The sequence below is a fragment of the Camelina sativa genome, chromosome 13, assembly GCF_030686135.1.
Source record: "Camelina sativa cultivar CO46 ecotype springtype chromosome 13, ASM3068613v1".
Lineage (NCBI taxonomy): Eukaryota > Viridiplantae > Streptophyta > Magnoliopsida > Brassicales > Brassicaceae > Camelina > Camelina sativa.
In genome coordinates, this window is record NC_141892.1 from 22787316 (window position 1) to 22801349 (window position 14034).

Consider the following 14034-nt stretch of genomic DNA (forward strand, 5'->3'; position numbering starts at 1 on the left):
TGAGTATTTAAAAATAAAATAAAACCCATGGCAAGAAAAATTGTATATTATTATTTTAAGAGAAACCAATATACACGCAGACCATTGTCATTCACAATTTTTTTTTAATAAATAAATGAACTTTAATTTTTGTCTACTATACTATTTTCTTATTTAATTATTATTTTTATTTATTAATTCTTTCCCATCGGATTCCAGCTAAAAAACACGAATATCTATATATTCCTACTAAAAGAAGTTAATAAATAATTTCATTGTGAGTTTAGTATATTACAGTAACACGCTATTACACATTTCCTTTTCACATTATTTTATATTTAATATTAAAGTAAAAATGGACAGACATGGAAAAACAAAAAGTTACGATGGAAATTAGCTGAAGGCATGAAAAACAAATCATAAAATATAAAAACATTATAAAATACCATTATTTAATGTCAAGATTCTAAAATCAAAAAATAGATTATCACATTTTATTTATTCAATCTAAAATGACATAGCATAAATAAATCTAATTTCCCTCACTTTCTTCTCCAACATTTTCCTATTTTCCTTCCTAATTTTCCAACCTCTGTTCTTAGCAATATATTTCTTATATTTTCAGTTTAATTTTCTTGTTCTAGATCTTAATTATATTTCTTTATCCTTAATCATCTTTGTTTATCTTTAATCAAAAAACCCAAAATCTTACATGTTTTCTTGAAAAAAAGTTAGAAGAAAATAAAGGAAAAATAACCAAAAACAAGAAAAAAGAAGCTAATGGCTTTAGATATGGAGTCTACCGGAGAAGCTGTTAGAACAACCGTCGGTAACGGCAGCGGTGTTACGGTGGTTAGATCTGACGCACCGTCAGATTTTCACGTAGCTTCAAGATCAGAAAGCTCAAACCAATCTCCCCCCGGCCCCTCCGTCACTCCTCCTCCCCCTCCAGCACAACCGTCGTCTAATCACACAGCTCCTCCTCCGACGCAAATATCTACGGCAACTACGACGATGACGACGGCGATGGAAGGTATCTCCGGTGGACCAATTAAGAAGAAGCGTGGACGGCCAAGAAAGTACGGACCTGACGGGACTGTTGTTGCGTTATCTCCTAAGCCGATTTCATCAGCTCCGGCGCCGTCGCATCTTCCGCCGCCGGGTTCACACGTCATCGACTTCTCCGCCTCCGAGAAACGTAGTAAAGTGAAACCAACCAACTCTTTTAACAGACCAAAGTATCATCATCACCAAGTTGAGAATTTAGGTATCTAATATGTCTTCTTCTCTCTGTTTTTTTTTTCAAAAGAGATTTTTTTCTTTTTCTTGTCGGAATCTTGTTTCGTAGACCAATCTGATTCTATTGAGTATTCACAAAAAAAAATAAAAAAATGGGGGTTTTTGGGATTTCATTTTCATGCATACTTTTATTATAAGTGGGGTCTCTAACTTATAAATTAGATCTCTTCTATGTTTTGTATCTATGTTTAATTTGTCTATAGTTATGGATGTGTGCTAAAGTTACAAGTATCTACATATATATGTCATGTTGTTGGTTGTCGCTTCTTAAATGCAACAGTAAGGTCAAATTAGTGACAATTTTATTACGTTAATTCATGTTTGTTTAGGTGAATGGGTACCTTGCTCCGTCGGCGGTAATTTCACACCTCATATAATCACAGTTAACACTGGCGAGGTAAGTTCATCCAAACTATTTTTCTTAGATCCGGCCCTTTGTTGTTTTATCTTAGTTATATGAGTTTCGATGATGTGTTTTGGAATAATTAGGATGTGACAATGAAGATAATCTCATTTTCGCAACAAGGACCTCGTGCCATATGCGTTTTATCAGCAAACGGTGTTATTTCAAGTGTTACACTTCGTCAGCCTGATTCCTCTGGTGGCACATTGACATACGAAGTATGTGATTTCAATCTCATCAATCAAATTTATAGTTTGATAATTTAAGATAAATTTTGATGATTTATAGTGTTAATTTTTCAGGGTCGGTTTGAGATATTATCGTTGTCCGGCTCATTCATGCCTAATGACTCAGGCGGAACTCGGAGTAGAATTGGAGGAATGAGCGTATCGTTAGCAAGTCCCGATGGCCGTGTAGTCGGCGGTGGCGTAGCCGGTTTATTAGTAGCCGCGAGTCCGGTTCAGGTACTTTTAGGATATTTGCTTGTCCAAAAAGACGTAAGTTTCTATAACCGAGAAATAAATTTAATTCTGTGTGCTTGTTGAATACATTAGGTGGTTGTTGGAAGTTTTTTGGCTGGCACGGACCAGCAAGATCAGAAACCGAAGAAGAGCAAACACGATTTCATGTTGTCGAGTCCTACCGCTGCGGTTCCTATCTCTAGTGCAGCTGATCACCGGACAATCCATTCAGTGTCTTCTCTTCCTACCAATAATAATACATGGCAGACTTCTTTAGCACCTGATCCAAGAAACAAGTCTTCCGATATTAACGTCAATTTAACTTGAAAGATTTCAATCTTCCTCTGTATTTTCGGTTCATCAAGTTCATTTCGGTTGGTTTTTCCACATTAGGGGTTTAGTATAATGGTAGTGTTTTAGGGTTTAGGGTCTTATATTGGTCCCATTGTTTTCATGTAGGATTTCCATCATTTAAATCGGACTGAACCATCTTGTTTGTTTAATTATATTTTTGTTAAAACCGGTAATGGTTTCTGGTTTTGCAAGTTATTGTATCAAAATAGGAAACACATGTATCGGTTCAAAGTTACCCGGCTGTTCGATTTGGTAATATCTTTCTCTCTAAAGAAGAGGTAGATAAAACCAAGATTGCTTTAATCTTAATGTTAAACAATATGAATTTCTTCAATATAGTTAAATTTTTTTCATGTAAAGGTCGATCGGAGCGTGTTACTTGACACAATTTCCAACTCGATGCCATGTTGGGTCATATACATAACCTCACCAAAAAAGGCTGTTTCAAGACGGCACCTCAGTCCTCCACGTTCTTGAAGAAGCAAGGTGGGGCTAAGAAGTTTGCTGGAAAGTGCAGCCACTGTGGCAAGAAAGATCATAAAACCGCTGAATGTCGCAGAAAAGACAAAGGTAAAAATCAAGCCAATTTGACTGAAGAAGACTTGTGTGCGGTCATCACTGAGGCAAATGTGGTGATGAACAATGAAAACCCAAGGGAGTAGTGGTACGACACTGAAGCCACTACCCACAAGGGCAGACCCACGTTCATTAGAGGGGGTGCAAATGCACCATATAAAAATATAAAAACTTAAGTTTATACATAATTATTATTGGTGTAAAGTAGCCTGGTGGTCAATAATGCATCACATATTATGTGAGTTCAAGGCTTCAAATCCCCACCTAAACACTTTTGAGTTTTTTTTGCACCCCTTCAAAAGATTTGTTGGATCCGCCCCTAACTACCCACATATGCATTCACAGAAACATGTTCAACACTTATCAGAAATCCGGTGAGAATCTGATGATGGGCAATGTGTCTCACTCCAATATCGTTGGCACCGGAAAGGTGGTCTTGGAGTGAGACATATTGCCCATCATCAAATTCTCACTAGACTTGGATTTCTGATAAGTGTTGAACATGTCTCAGTGAATGTAGATGTGGGTAGTGGCTCCAGTGTCGTACCACCACTCCCTTGGGTTTTCATTGTTCATTACCACATTTGCTTTGGTGACGACACAACTCTTCTTCAGTCAAATTGGCTTGATTTTTACCATTGTCTTTGCTGCGACATTCAGCGGTTTTGTGACCTTTCTTGCCACAATGGCTGCACTTTCCAACAAACTTCTTAGCCCGCCTTCTTCTTGAAGAACATGGAGGACTGAGGTGCCGTCTTGCCTGGAAGAACTTTTTTTGGTGAAGCTCCTCTGTTGCCGTAGACAAACTTAGCTTTCCCTTTTCTCTTATACTCAGCCATATTTGCATTCTCATCAATGACGGACACAACATTGTCACGTTCAGTTGATTGGTTTTGCAGCCTTGAGATTAGGTTGAGCAAGGTGAATGGCTTCTGCTTGTGATCAAGATAGTGCTTGAAGTCGCTCCAACTTGGAGGTAGCTTCTCGATGAAGCAATTCACTATGAATGTTTCACATATGTTCATCCCTTCATCAGCTATTTGATGTGCCAGCACTTGAAGCTCATGTACCTGGTCCATTATGGGCCTAGAATCCACCATATTGTAGTTGAGAAACTCCCTTGTGGCGTGTTTCCCAGAGCATAGACTTTGTACTTGGTTTCTAGAAGATTCCAGAGAACCTTGGAGGTTAGTGCTTTGTTAAACACCTTGAACAGCTTTTCCTCCATGTGAACAAGGATGGCATTTTTGCACAAATAGTCCGAGTGATGCCATGCATCAAAACTTGCCAACGCATGCACGTCGTTGTTATCAACAGGCAGTGTCGGAGCATCCTCGGTGAGAAACTTCTGCAGGTTGAGTGTACACAAGAAGACACAAGAAGAAGTGCATCTTTTGTTGCCACGAATCAAAGTTTGTTCCATCAAACTTGTTGGGCGTCACTGCAGAGCTCGGGATGCTCGGTTTCAACTCGGTCGGAAGGAGAGGAGCAGGTGGTGGACCATTCCCGGGTCGGGTTGTCGACTCACGAAGTTCCTCAGCACCTCCGTTGTTGTTGTTGTTTTCAACACCGTTAGTCATCTGTTCGTAAAAGACAAAAATATGTCAATATTTTGAACAAATATAATTATTAAAAATTAGCAATTAGATAATTTTAAGTTATTAAATAATTTAATTTGCTAAAATTAAAATTTTCTGTAGATAGCTTTATAGTACGTATACAACGTCTACACTAAAGCTATTGTAGAAAAAACAATTTTTGATTGCTCGAAAAGACTGTTTCACGAAACTACCATATGGCTTTCATGGAAACTGTTTTGAAATCTCGAGAATCTTGAAGCGTTTTTGCGAAACACACCCGAAGGCCTTCACATAAAACGTTCAAACATCGCTTACAATACGTTTATCAACTGTTCGCGTTGTAAGATCCGTTTTAAACTATATGTAGAAAACAAATCTTTACTTTGGGTTAAGACTGTAGGACCGAGAAAATCCAAATATGAGATAACGATTATAACACCTATGTAAAACGATAATAGAAAGGAGTAGAAGCAGATCGGAGGCGAGATACGATCTCTTTCCTTAACCCAAAGTAGCTCCCGCAGTGTGACGGTTTAATGAGTACATGGACCCCAAGATACAACTGAAACGAGACCGAATCACAACACTTGATTTCGGACTCAAACGAACGTTGGCGCAAACGATACACTTTTGATGATGACACTTACGTTTTCTTGTAGTGAGAGAAAGATGAGTGAGAGAGAGTTGGATCTTTGTTTGAGAGTGTTTTCTCCTTAGCAAGCGTGCAAATAATGAACGAGAGAGCTCTGTTTTTATATGGAGAGGAGGACGAGATGCTATCCACAAAATCTGGGCTCGTGGGCTGATATCTCGGGAAGTTGAGGAGAGGTGAAGATGCGATCAAGTCTCACACGTTGGCGAGATCTCCGTATCGACTTATTCTTCCGTTTGAGTTGATAAGACTTCGACTTTGTTTGTTTTTAAACACAACAAACTCGATTTGACTTTGCAAATAAAATTTTGAATATTATAAGCAACATACGTAACATGAAATGTAATATAAGTTGCAAATAAATTTACTCCAAAATATTAAACCAATTCCGGTCCATGCAACGTAATATCCTCTTCCCATAATAAGTGTATCACTACATATATTAGTGGAAAAACTTTCCAATCTTCCAACGTGGAACAAATGCAAATATTTGTAGTTATAAGCTTTCAAGCTAACCACTTTGGAGATTAATTGCTCATTCATTATTACTTCGATTTTGACAAGTAACTACACTATGTTATAGTGCTCATTACAAGGAATCCAAAGAGTCCTTAAACCAGTCATTCCGATGACGGACGTCACTAGAAAAGTCACCGGAAAGTTGGCTAAAGCCATGTTGTCAAAAGTGTAGTTCCAACAAATGAAAAGTCCGAAACATGTCACAAGACTCTAAACTGTTGGATATGGGCTCTGCCCCGTAAGGAGTTTCAGGTCAACGACTCACTATAAATACCTGAGGTCACTATTAGACACGAGATCTGAAAATGGACAATGAAAGAGAAAAAAGCAAATAACTAAATGGTATTATTTGCGTTTAGCATTTTGTCGTTTCTTTCGTCTTGTACGCAAAGTCTTCGGCTCGACGGATCTATAACGTCGAGTATAACACTCTCTCTGTAAACTCTTACTTACTTCACATCTCAACGTTAATAAAAAAAAAGACTAGCTCCGATCTTAACCCAAATCCCCGTATTATTAACATTGTTGTGACTTAGCATCAACATAAACTAGCCCGTAACCTTTTTTGAGTTTCATGTCCGAGTATAAAACCCAAAATATCACACGATTTAATTTAAGCTTCAAAAAAAAAAATACTATGTGTGTTTCAAGCATCTTGCAGAACAGTTTCATAGCTTCCTGTGGTAAACCAAAACATCACCTAGTTTTGCGTAACCTTACTGAAAATCATCTCAGTCCAAGAAACACTAATCTTGCCGGAATAATTGGTTTGAAGAAGGTTGTTGCTTAGTTTCATGTCTCTGTAATTAGAACATAGAGACAACCACATAATCCATAAAGATATAGTAGTAACCTCATGAGCATGAACTGAGTTCCTATAAATAAAGTTCGCCAATTCAATAACATGTTTTTTTTTTGAATTACTCAGAGGTTTCGGGCCCTTGGCCAGTACATCCCCTCAGGCGAGGAACCAAAATATTTTATATGGTTCCCTCCCAAGCGCCGCCTCTCGAACCGGCGATCTCTAGATTTTTGCGAAAGAGTCTTTACCAGTTGAGCTACCGACGCTTGGTAATTCAATAACATGTTTCTTTGAACTGTTTAGGGTGGCTCAGGAACCAGATCAGCTTTCGAGGCCCCAATAGATATACTCACTATCTCTAATCCAATCAAAGCATTCAAAGCCAGAACAGATTCTCTTGACTTACGTCTATAGTACAACACATCAAGCTTCGCTAGTTTCATCTTTCAAGAGACACAAGAAACCTTACAGCCTAGAACCTTGCAATGTAAGGATCAAGAATTTCCCACAATGAAGATACATTTTAAATTCATAAATTATATCATGTGTAATCGTCGTTACTATTTGTGTAACGAACCGAAGAGGTATACCAAAAGGAAAAAAAAAAAAAGAACAACAAAATTCATTAAAAAAAAAAATGAAGAGCTACATAATGATTTGTCATGGCAAACAAAATTGGTGAAGTCCGGTGATTTCTCCAACCTTAGATGTCTCCCAATGCCGAGTGTATCAACCTAAAAACAAGTAACAATTATGATTTTGTTTTCGTAAACATATCGATTAATAGTGATTGAAGATAAAGAAATGTACCAAAAGGATGTGATAAAAATGGATAGAGCGATATGAGCAATCTTGTAAACTCGTTTCTTTTGCTCCCATTTATTCGTATTGTATATCTCTGTCACGTCTGCCAAATGTTCCCTTTTCACGTACCTTTAACCGGAAATAAACAAAGAGAAAACATCATCAAATTAAACCGGATTACGTGAACCGAGTACCAGGTTAGTTTCGAGTACGACATGATGATGATTGAGTAAAAAAATTTACTTACAGTTTAATGTTGTAGAAAAGGTGAGGAAGAGACAAAACTGTCATGAACCAATGTCCGGTTAAGACATAGTATAAGCACAAAAGTCCTTGCAAACCAAATTCCGGTAGAAATAACCGGTTTATACTGGCTGATGAATCGTAAGGGTTTTTACGATCGAACTCTAGATCCGCCAAACATGTCAGCTGCATCAAATACCATTGCAACTTATATTTAGATGAAATAATGACAACTTTTATTTTTTGATGAACTGATCCAATCTTCTATAAAAATTACCATAAACTAAATATTTTACTTTAGTATAAACTACGAATTAATAAATCAAACCTGGTAAATAACGATGATGAGAAGGGTTACGAGGAATAAAAAGGAGATAATCCAATCGAGTAGATCACCCATCCTTCGTCGTCTTCCGCCGTGTTGCAACGTTGAATCTCCGTCGTCTCCGCCTTGTCTTTCTAACGTCGAGATACGGACGGTGTTTGTTGTAATTTGGTCAAAGCTTTAGGAATTATAGAGATATAATCTGATATTTTTACAGAGATTATATACGGAATTAAATTTATAAAAATTATATATAATCCCACTGGATCTGGTTGGATAAACCTACTTATTTATTCCTATGCAAATTGAGAAATATGGCATATTTGGAAGTTTGACATTTGGGAATTGGCTTTGGGTTGAAAAAAATATATTTTTGTTTCTTTCTTTTAAACATACAATCAAATCCTTTTTGTATGCAACTTGCAAGTAACCAAATCTTATTTTGATCGTGCCTATTAATTACGTTCTTCATATATATATATACGTATTGATATTTTTCATCTATAACCTACTTCTTAAGTTCTTATATTCATAATATAAATTTGAAATAACCATGATATTTTTGGGTTTTTTTTTCCACATTTGATTTTATATTAGAATGTATATATTTCTGACTTTATTAGCTTGAATTTATTTGAGTGGTGGCCTACATGAACTGAGTCAACCGACCATGGCTTCTTTAAACATTTATAAGAGTATGAAATAAGAATATCCTTTATTAAAAAGCATATCCGTTTCCTTAATGTGACTTTTGTAATGTTCTCCATTGAAATAAATTAATGCTATAAGTTGACAAAAAAAAAAAAAAAATACAATATGTGTATACTTGACCAAAACTCTTTAAAGAAAACTAAAAGACTAAACTGAATATGCTCGATTGCAATCAGCCAATTAAGTCAAAGTGGACATTAAACCGGAACAAAATTGAAATGAACCAAACGAAATCAATTAGAACCGAAACCAAAAGGATTATTACAACTTAATCAGTTGTGTTTCTCATATACCAAACCTAAACCAAAAACCAGAGCCAGAACCAAAACTGGGTGTTAACCAAAAATGCTCTCTAGTCAGTTAGTATCAGCCTATCAGGGTACAAAAGACTCATAGCAGTAGCAGAGAATATAAAAAATGAAACCATTCTGTTACAATTCGTATTTCATATAAAAATGAAGAAACTCGAATCGTAGTAGAGTACATTGACAAATATATAAATATACATAAAGTCTATGTTATACAAGAAAAATTTATACAAAGACGTGAGCCAATTGTATTATGTGCACAAGTAAATATTATGTGCTGCTCTATTAAAACATATCTATGAAACAACTACTACGGTTTTGTAGTTCATTGAGAACATACCAAGATGTTCCATATCTTCCTTGTCCTCCTCACGATTCTCCCCATCTTTTGTGCGATGAAAAATTCGATTAAATTTGATGAAGACGGAAGACTCCTTCTCACCGTAATCCGATTCTCCGGTTCCCTCTTTCTCATGTAGAAACTTCTACTACCTATTCTACCAATTACTTCGGTTTTCTCCAAACCTACAGGGTTAGTAATAATCCAAAACTTTGTGTTAATGTTTGTTCTGTTCCACAACTTGATCTCAATAGTTCAAATACTTTGAAGATATATTGTTTGGTTCTTAGATATGCAGTCTTACATTGGATACTGAAATGGGACTGATGCAGTTCAAAGGTAAGATCTCTATCGAGCTTCGTCCTTCTTTACCGTACTTCTCGACAACCATCTTGATCACTTCTTCGACATTGCAATTTGCAACTCAGTTTAACCAAAGTCCTTACCGGTCCGGGACTTCCTTCTACTGATACACTGATCATAACTTTAGCTGGTTCTCTCTTGTAAACCTGGATTTTGGAATAAGACAAACACAACCATTACAATTCACAATCACACTCAAACTGCTATGCATTAGAGTTACAAGACAAAAGTTGGTCGAATTGGACTGTCTCGACTGGGTTAATTTGTAACATTTTTAAATGTTTGGGTACAATCTTAGAAACTTTGAGACATGAAGGACTAAATTATCAATACTTCTACGGAAACGATCTAGTGTAAATAATTAACCTGATTAATCGGAGAAGAAGATGAAGAAACCGGCGAAGAGAATCCAGACAACGACGGAGCTCAAGCGAAAACCTCCGAACGGACCTTATAGAGGTAAACGATCTGCTCGGATTCTTCTTAGCTTTGGGAAGAGTACGGAGGAAGCAGAAGTAAAAGGATGTTTTGTTTGTTGGCTTGGAAATTAAGAATTTATTTTATGTGCTTTTAAAAATACTTTCAATGTTGTAAACTAGAGAATTTAGGAAGTGAAATCTCTTAGTCTTATTCATTAATAATCGATGTTACATATATATATAGGAGTACAAGGGCTAAAGCCCATAAAGCAATCGAATACATAAGATAGGCCATGGGCCGTAAAGCAATGGCCATGGGCCGTAAAGCTATGGCCGATGGGCCGTACATGTGCGGACAGTAAATGGCCGAATGGCCATGTCCTAACGGACTGTGAGCGGGCCGGTCTATGGAGTTCACAAGTGTTTTACAACACTCCCCCTTGGACGAGATGACCGTACCATGTTGGATGGGATCGCTGCAATGTGCTTAGGGGATGCTGCCTCATTAAAACCTTACCAGGAAAACCCAATGGGACAAAACCTTGGTGAAGGAAAAAGAGTACAGCACACATTGCTCCCCCTGATCCAAACATCACTCCAAGTCCTGAAGTCTCCGCATCCCAATTTTGTGCGTGAGCTTCCTGAACGTCGATGTCGGCAATGCTTTGGTGAAGAGATCGGCTGAGTTGTCGCAGGACTGTACTTGCACCACTTGAACTTCTCCGGCCTTTTGTAGTTCATGTGTGAAGAAGAACTTCGGCAGTATGTGCTTCGTCCGATCTCCCTTGATGTATCCTTCCTTGAGCTGGGCGATGCAAGCCGTATTGTCCTCGTAGATGACGGTTGCTCCCTTGCTGTCTTCTAAGCCGCTATCCGTCCGTATATGCTGAGTCATGGACCGCAACCAAACACACTCACGACTGGCTTCATGGATGGCTAGGATCTCCGCGTGATTTGACGATGTGGCCACAAGAGTCTGCTTCATTGAACGCCAAGAGATCGCCGTGCGTAAACACATAACCTGTTTGTGACTTACCGTTGTGTGGATCGGATAGGTAACCTGCATCAGCAAAACCAACTAGACAGTCTCGGTTATGGTTAGTATAAAATAAACCAAAATCAACCGTCCCTCGCAGGTACCGTAGTACGTGTTTAATACCATTCCAGTGCCGTATAGTTGGACAAGAACTATATCTTGCTAGGAGGTTCACGGCAAAGCATATGTCCGGCCTAGTATGACTAGCCAGGAACATTAACGCTCCTATAGCACTGAGGTAAGGCACTTCAGGTCCAAGAATTTCTTCATTGGCCTTCTTAGGAGCAAATGGATCTTTATCCAAGTCTAAGCTTCTCACAACCATTGGGCTAGTCAATGGGTGAGCTTGCTCCATATTAAATCTCTTGAGTACTTTTTCTGTATATGCCTTTTGATGCACAAGGATCCCATTATTTACGTACTCAAGCTGCAATCCCAAACAGAATTTTGTTTTGCCTAGGTCTTTCATCTCAAATTCTTTCTTGAGGTATTCTACAGTTTGGGCGATTTCCCCAGAGGTACCGAGGATGTTTAAATCATACACGTAAACTGCTATTATCACAAATCCTTTGTTTGCAAACTTCTTTATGAATATACATGGACTGATTGGGTCGTGCTGATAACGTGTTGTAAACTAGAGAATTTAGGAAGTGAAATCTCTTAGTCTTATTCATTAATAATCGATGTTACATATATATATAGGAGTACAAGGGCTAAAGCCCATAAAGCAATCGAATACATAAGATAGGCCATGGGCCGTAAAGCAATGGCCATGGGCCGTAAAGCTATGGCCGATGGGCCGTACATGTGCGGACAGTAAATGGCCGAATGGCCATGTCCTAACGGACTGTGAGCGGGCCGGTCTATGGAGTCCACAAGTGTTTTACAACATTCAATAATTTATGTTTTTAATTTACCAATAGTGTATTTTGTAATTTTAATGTAGATTTTTGTTCTTTTAAAATTTTTTTGTACATTTTCTTTTTCTCTCTTGTTTTTTTTCTCCACAAATGATTGTATTTTATATTTATGTTTTAGTAAGTACTTTTATAGATGTTTGATTTTGTTCATATATATTTCAGTGTGTGTGTATATATATATATATACACATATATTATAATTTAAATGCATTGCGAAGATTTGATATGGTCTTCCAGTATTTAATTATTTTTGAACCATTGGATTACAATAACTAATTATGCTTTTTGTAAACACTACTTGACCACCATATTTAAACGCAACCACATCTTATAAATATAGACAAAAATATGATTAAAATATGTCTATTTCTATCATTTTTATTTTTAAACATTGTATTTCTTTAATCTACAAATACCATAATTTAGGTTGTAATGCAGTTTCTCTTATAAAAAAAATATGAAAAATTGATATTAAACCAAATCGATATACAGATTTTTTAAGTTTTTTTTTTACATCCCCTCATGCCAGGAATCAGAACATTTTATATGGTCCCCTTCCAAGCGCCGTTTCTCGAACCAGCAACCTGTAGACTTTTGCGAGATAGTCTTTATAGGTTTTAATGATTGAATATCAATGATTGGATCTTGTAAATGTGGATTTCACAATCTCATTCAAAACAAACTAATATAAAGCCGTAAATCCAAATTTTTGTATAGTACATAACATTGCTTTTGTTTCTGTCTTTCAAGTGGAAGAGACATGTTTAAATTGAAGATAAATCCCATGTCAAATGGATATCTTTATGGTCTTGGATGATCTAACCACACGTGTATCTTGTAGAGTTTGGAAATCACAACATACGTCGAATTCACATCCAAAAAATTTAGTTGTAACCAAGAAAAAATAAACGATATAATTCCTCCAAATGAATTGATTGTACAATAAAACCTCTATAAATTAATAATGTTGGAACCAAGACATTTTATTAATTTATAGTGATATTAATTTATCTATAAATTAATAATTATTAATTTATAGATATATTTTTAATAGTTTAACTTTTAAAAATTATGAATTGAGACAACTTTAACAAAAATTTCGGATATTCAAAATTTTATGATATTGGAATTGAATTTGTAATATTTAGAAAACTTTATTGACAATAAATTACAAATACAATAGACAAATTCACTTATACACATGACATACATAAAATTAAATTTATGAATAATAATATAGATTGTTGTATTTTAATAGTCAATCAAACTATCAAAATGAAATGATGGATATCTAAAAATTGAAAACTTTAAAAAAATGTTGCTATATTTATGACATGTTACAAAATACTTTATATCATTATACTTTAAAAATACAACATAACAGTTGTTTTGTAGATATAAGCTTTAGGAGAAACATACATTATATATTTTTTTCTTTACATACATTATATATATATATATGTAAATTTACATGATTATTAATTTATGATATTATCGGGACCATATTTTACATGGGAATTTCAGAAAAATTATTATCTTATTATCTTATCGAATTTTGTTATTTTTTACACTAGCCTGACTTGGGACTGACAAAATTTATTAATTTGTAATGTTTATTAATTTATAGAGTATTAATTTATAGAGGTTTTACTGTATATTTTAAATGAGATATAAGCTTTTAATAATACAAATTAAATGGCAAACTCTAGACTTAATTTTATTTTTATCATATATTTCAGATCATACATTCATGTCCCACTAGCTAAATTATTATATAAAATCTAAAACATTTTTTTATCTTAAGGTAAAATGTATAAAGGTAAACCACACATATATAAAAAAATCTATTACATATCTTGACAAACATTGTTTTTCAAAAAACTTTTTGTTATATCTTGTTCTCCAAAAAAAAAATTATTTTGGTTAAAATTAAATAAATT

At 35.7% G+C, this 14034-nt stretch overlaps 2 protein-coding genes and 1 pseudogene across 3 annotated transcripts; 1 reads left to right on the forward strand and 2 right to left on the reverse strand.

Moving 5' to 3' along the window:
• Nucleotides 1-244: 244 nt before the first annotated feature.
• Nucleotides 245-2687, forward strand: LOC104737221 (AT-hook motif nuclear-localized protein 1). The gene is made up of 5 exons (XM_010457340.3): nt 245-1246; nt 1608-1675; nt 1768-1899; nt 1984-2145; nt 2236-2687. Exons 1-5 carry the CDS (start codon nt 760-762, stop codon nt 2467-2469), a joined length of 1083 nt encoding a protein of 360 aa, XP_010455642.1. The 5' UTR covers nt 245-759; the 3' UTR covers nt 2470-2687.
• A 4439-nt stretch (nt 2688-7126) lies between these two features.
• LOC104737222 (protein cornichon homolog 5-like) lies at nt 7127-8262 on the reverse strand. The gene is made up of 4 exons (XM_087482648.1): nt 8001-8262; nt 7677-7858; nt 7436-7558; nt 7127-7359 (listed from the first exon to the last, which is right to left on the reverse strand). The coding sequence occupies exons 1-4, from the start codon at nt 8070-8072 to the stop codon at nt 7329-7331; spliced, it is 408 nt and encodes a 135-aa protein (XP_087338774.1). The 5' UTR covers nt 8073-8262; the 3' UTR covers nt 7127-7328.
• A 902-nt stretch (nt 8263-9164) lies between these two features.
• On the reverse strand, nt 9165-11123 carry LOC147929872 (uncharacterized protein At4g22758-like; annotated as a pseudogene). The gene is made up of 4 exons (XR_015577705.1): nt 11057-11123; nt 10086-10201; nt 9661-9865; nt 9165-9541 (listed from the first exon to the last, which is right to left on the reverse strand). The product of XR_015577705.1 is annotated as an uncharacterized protein At4g22758-like (transcript).
• Nucleotides 11124-14034: the final 2911 nt, after the last annotated feature.

Coding starts and splice junctions, on each gene's coding strand:
- LOC104737221 (XM_010457340.3), top strand. CDS start 760: ATGGCTTTAGATATGGAGTCTACCGGAGAAGCTGTTAGAACAACCGTC. Junction 1,676..1,767: donor TCACAGTTAACACTGGCGAG/GTAAGTTCATCC, acceptor TGGAATAATTAG/GATGTGACAATGAAGATAAT. Junction 1,900..1,983: donor GTGGCACATTGACATACGAA/GTATGTGATTTC, acceptor TTAATTTTTCAG/GGTCGGTTTGAGATATTATC.
- LOC104737222 (XM_087482648.1), bottom strand. CDS start 8,072: ATGGGTGATCTACTCGATTGGATTATCTCCTTTTTATTCCTCGTAACC. Junction 7,559..7,676: donor CTTTTCTACAACATTAAACT/GTAAGTAAATTT, acceptor TTCCGGTTAAAG/GTACGTGAAAAGGGAACATT. Junction 7,360..7,435: donor ATTTTTATCACATCCTTTTG/GTACATTTCTTT, acceptor ACTTGTTTTTAG/GTTGATACACTCGGCATTGG.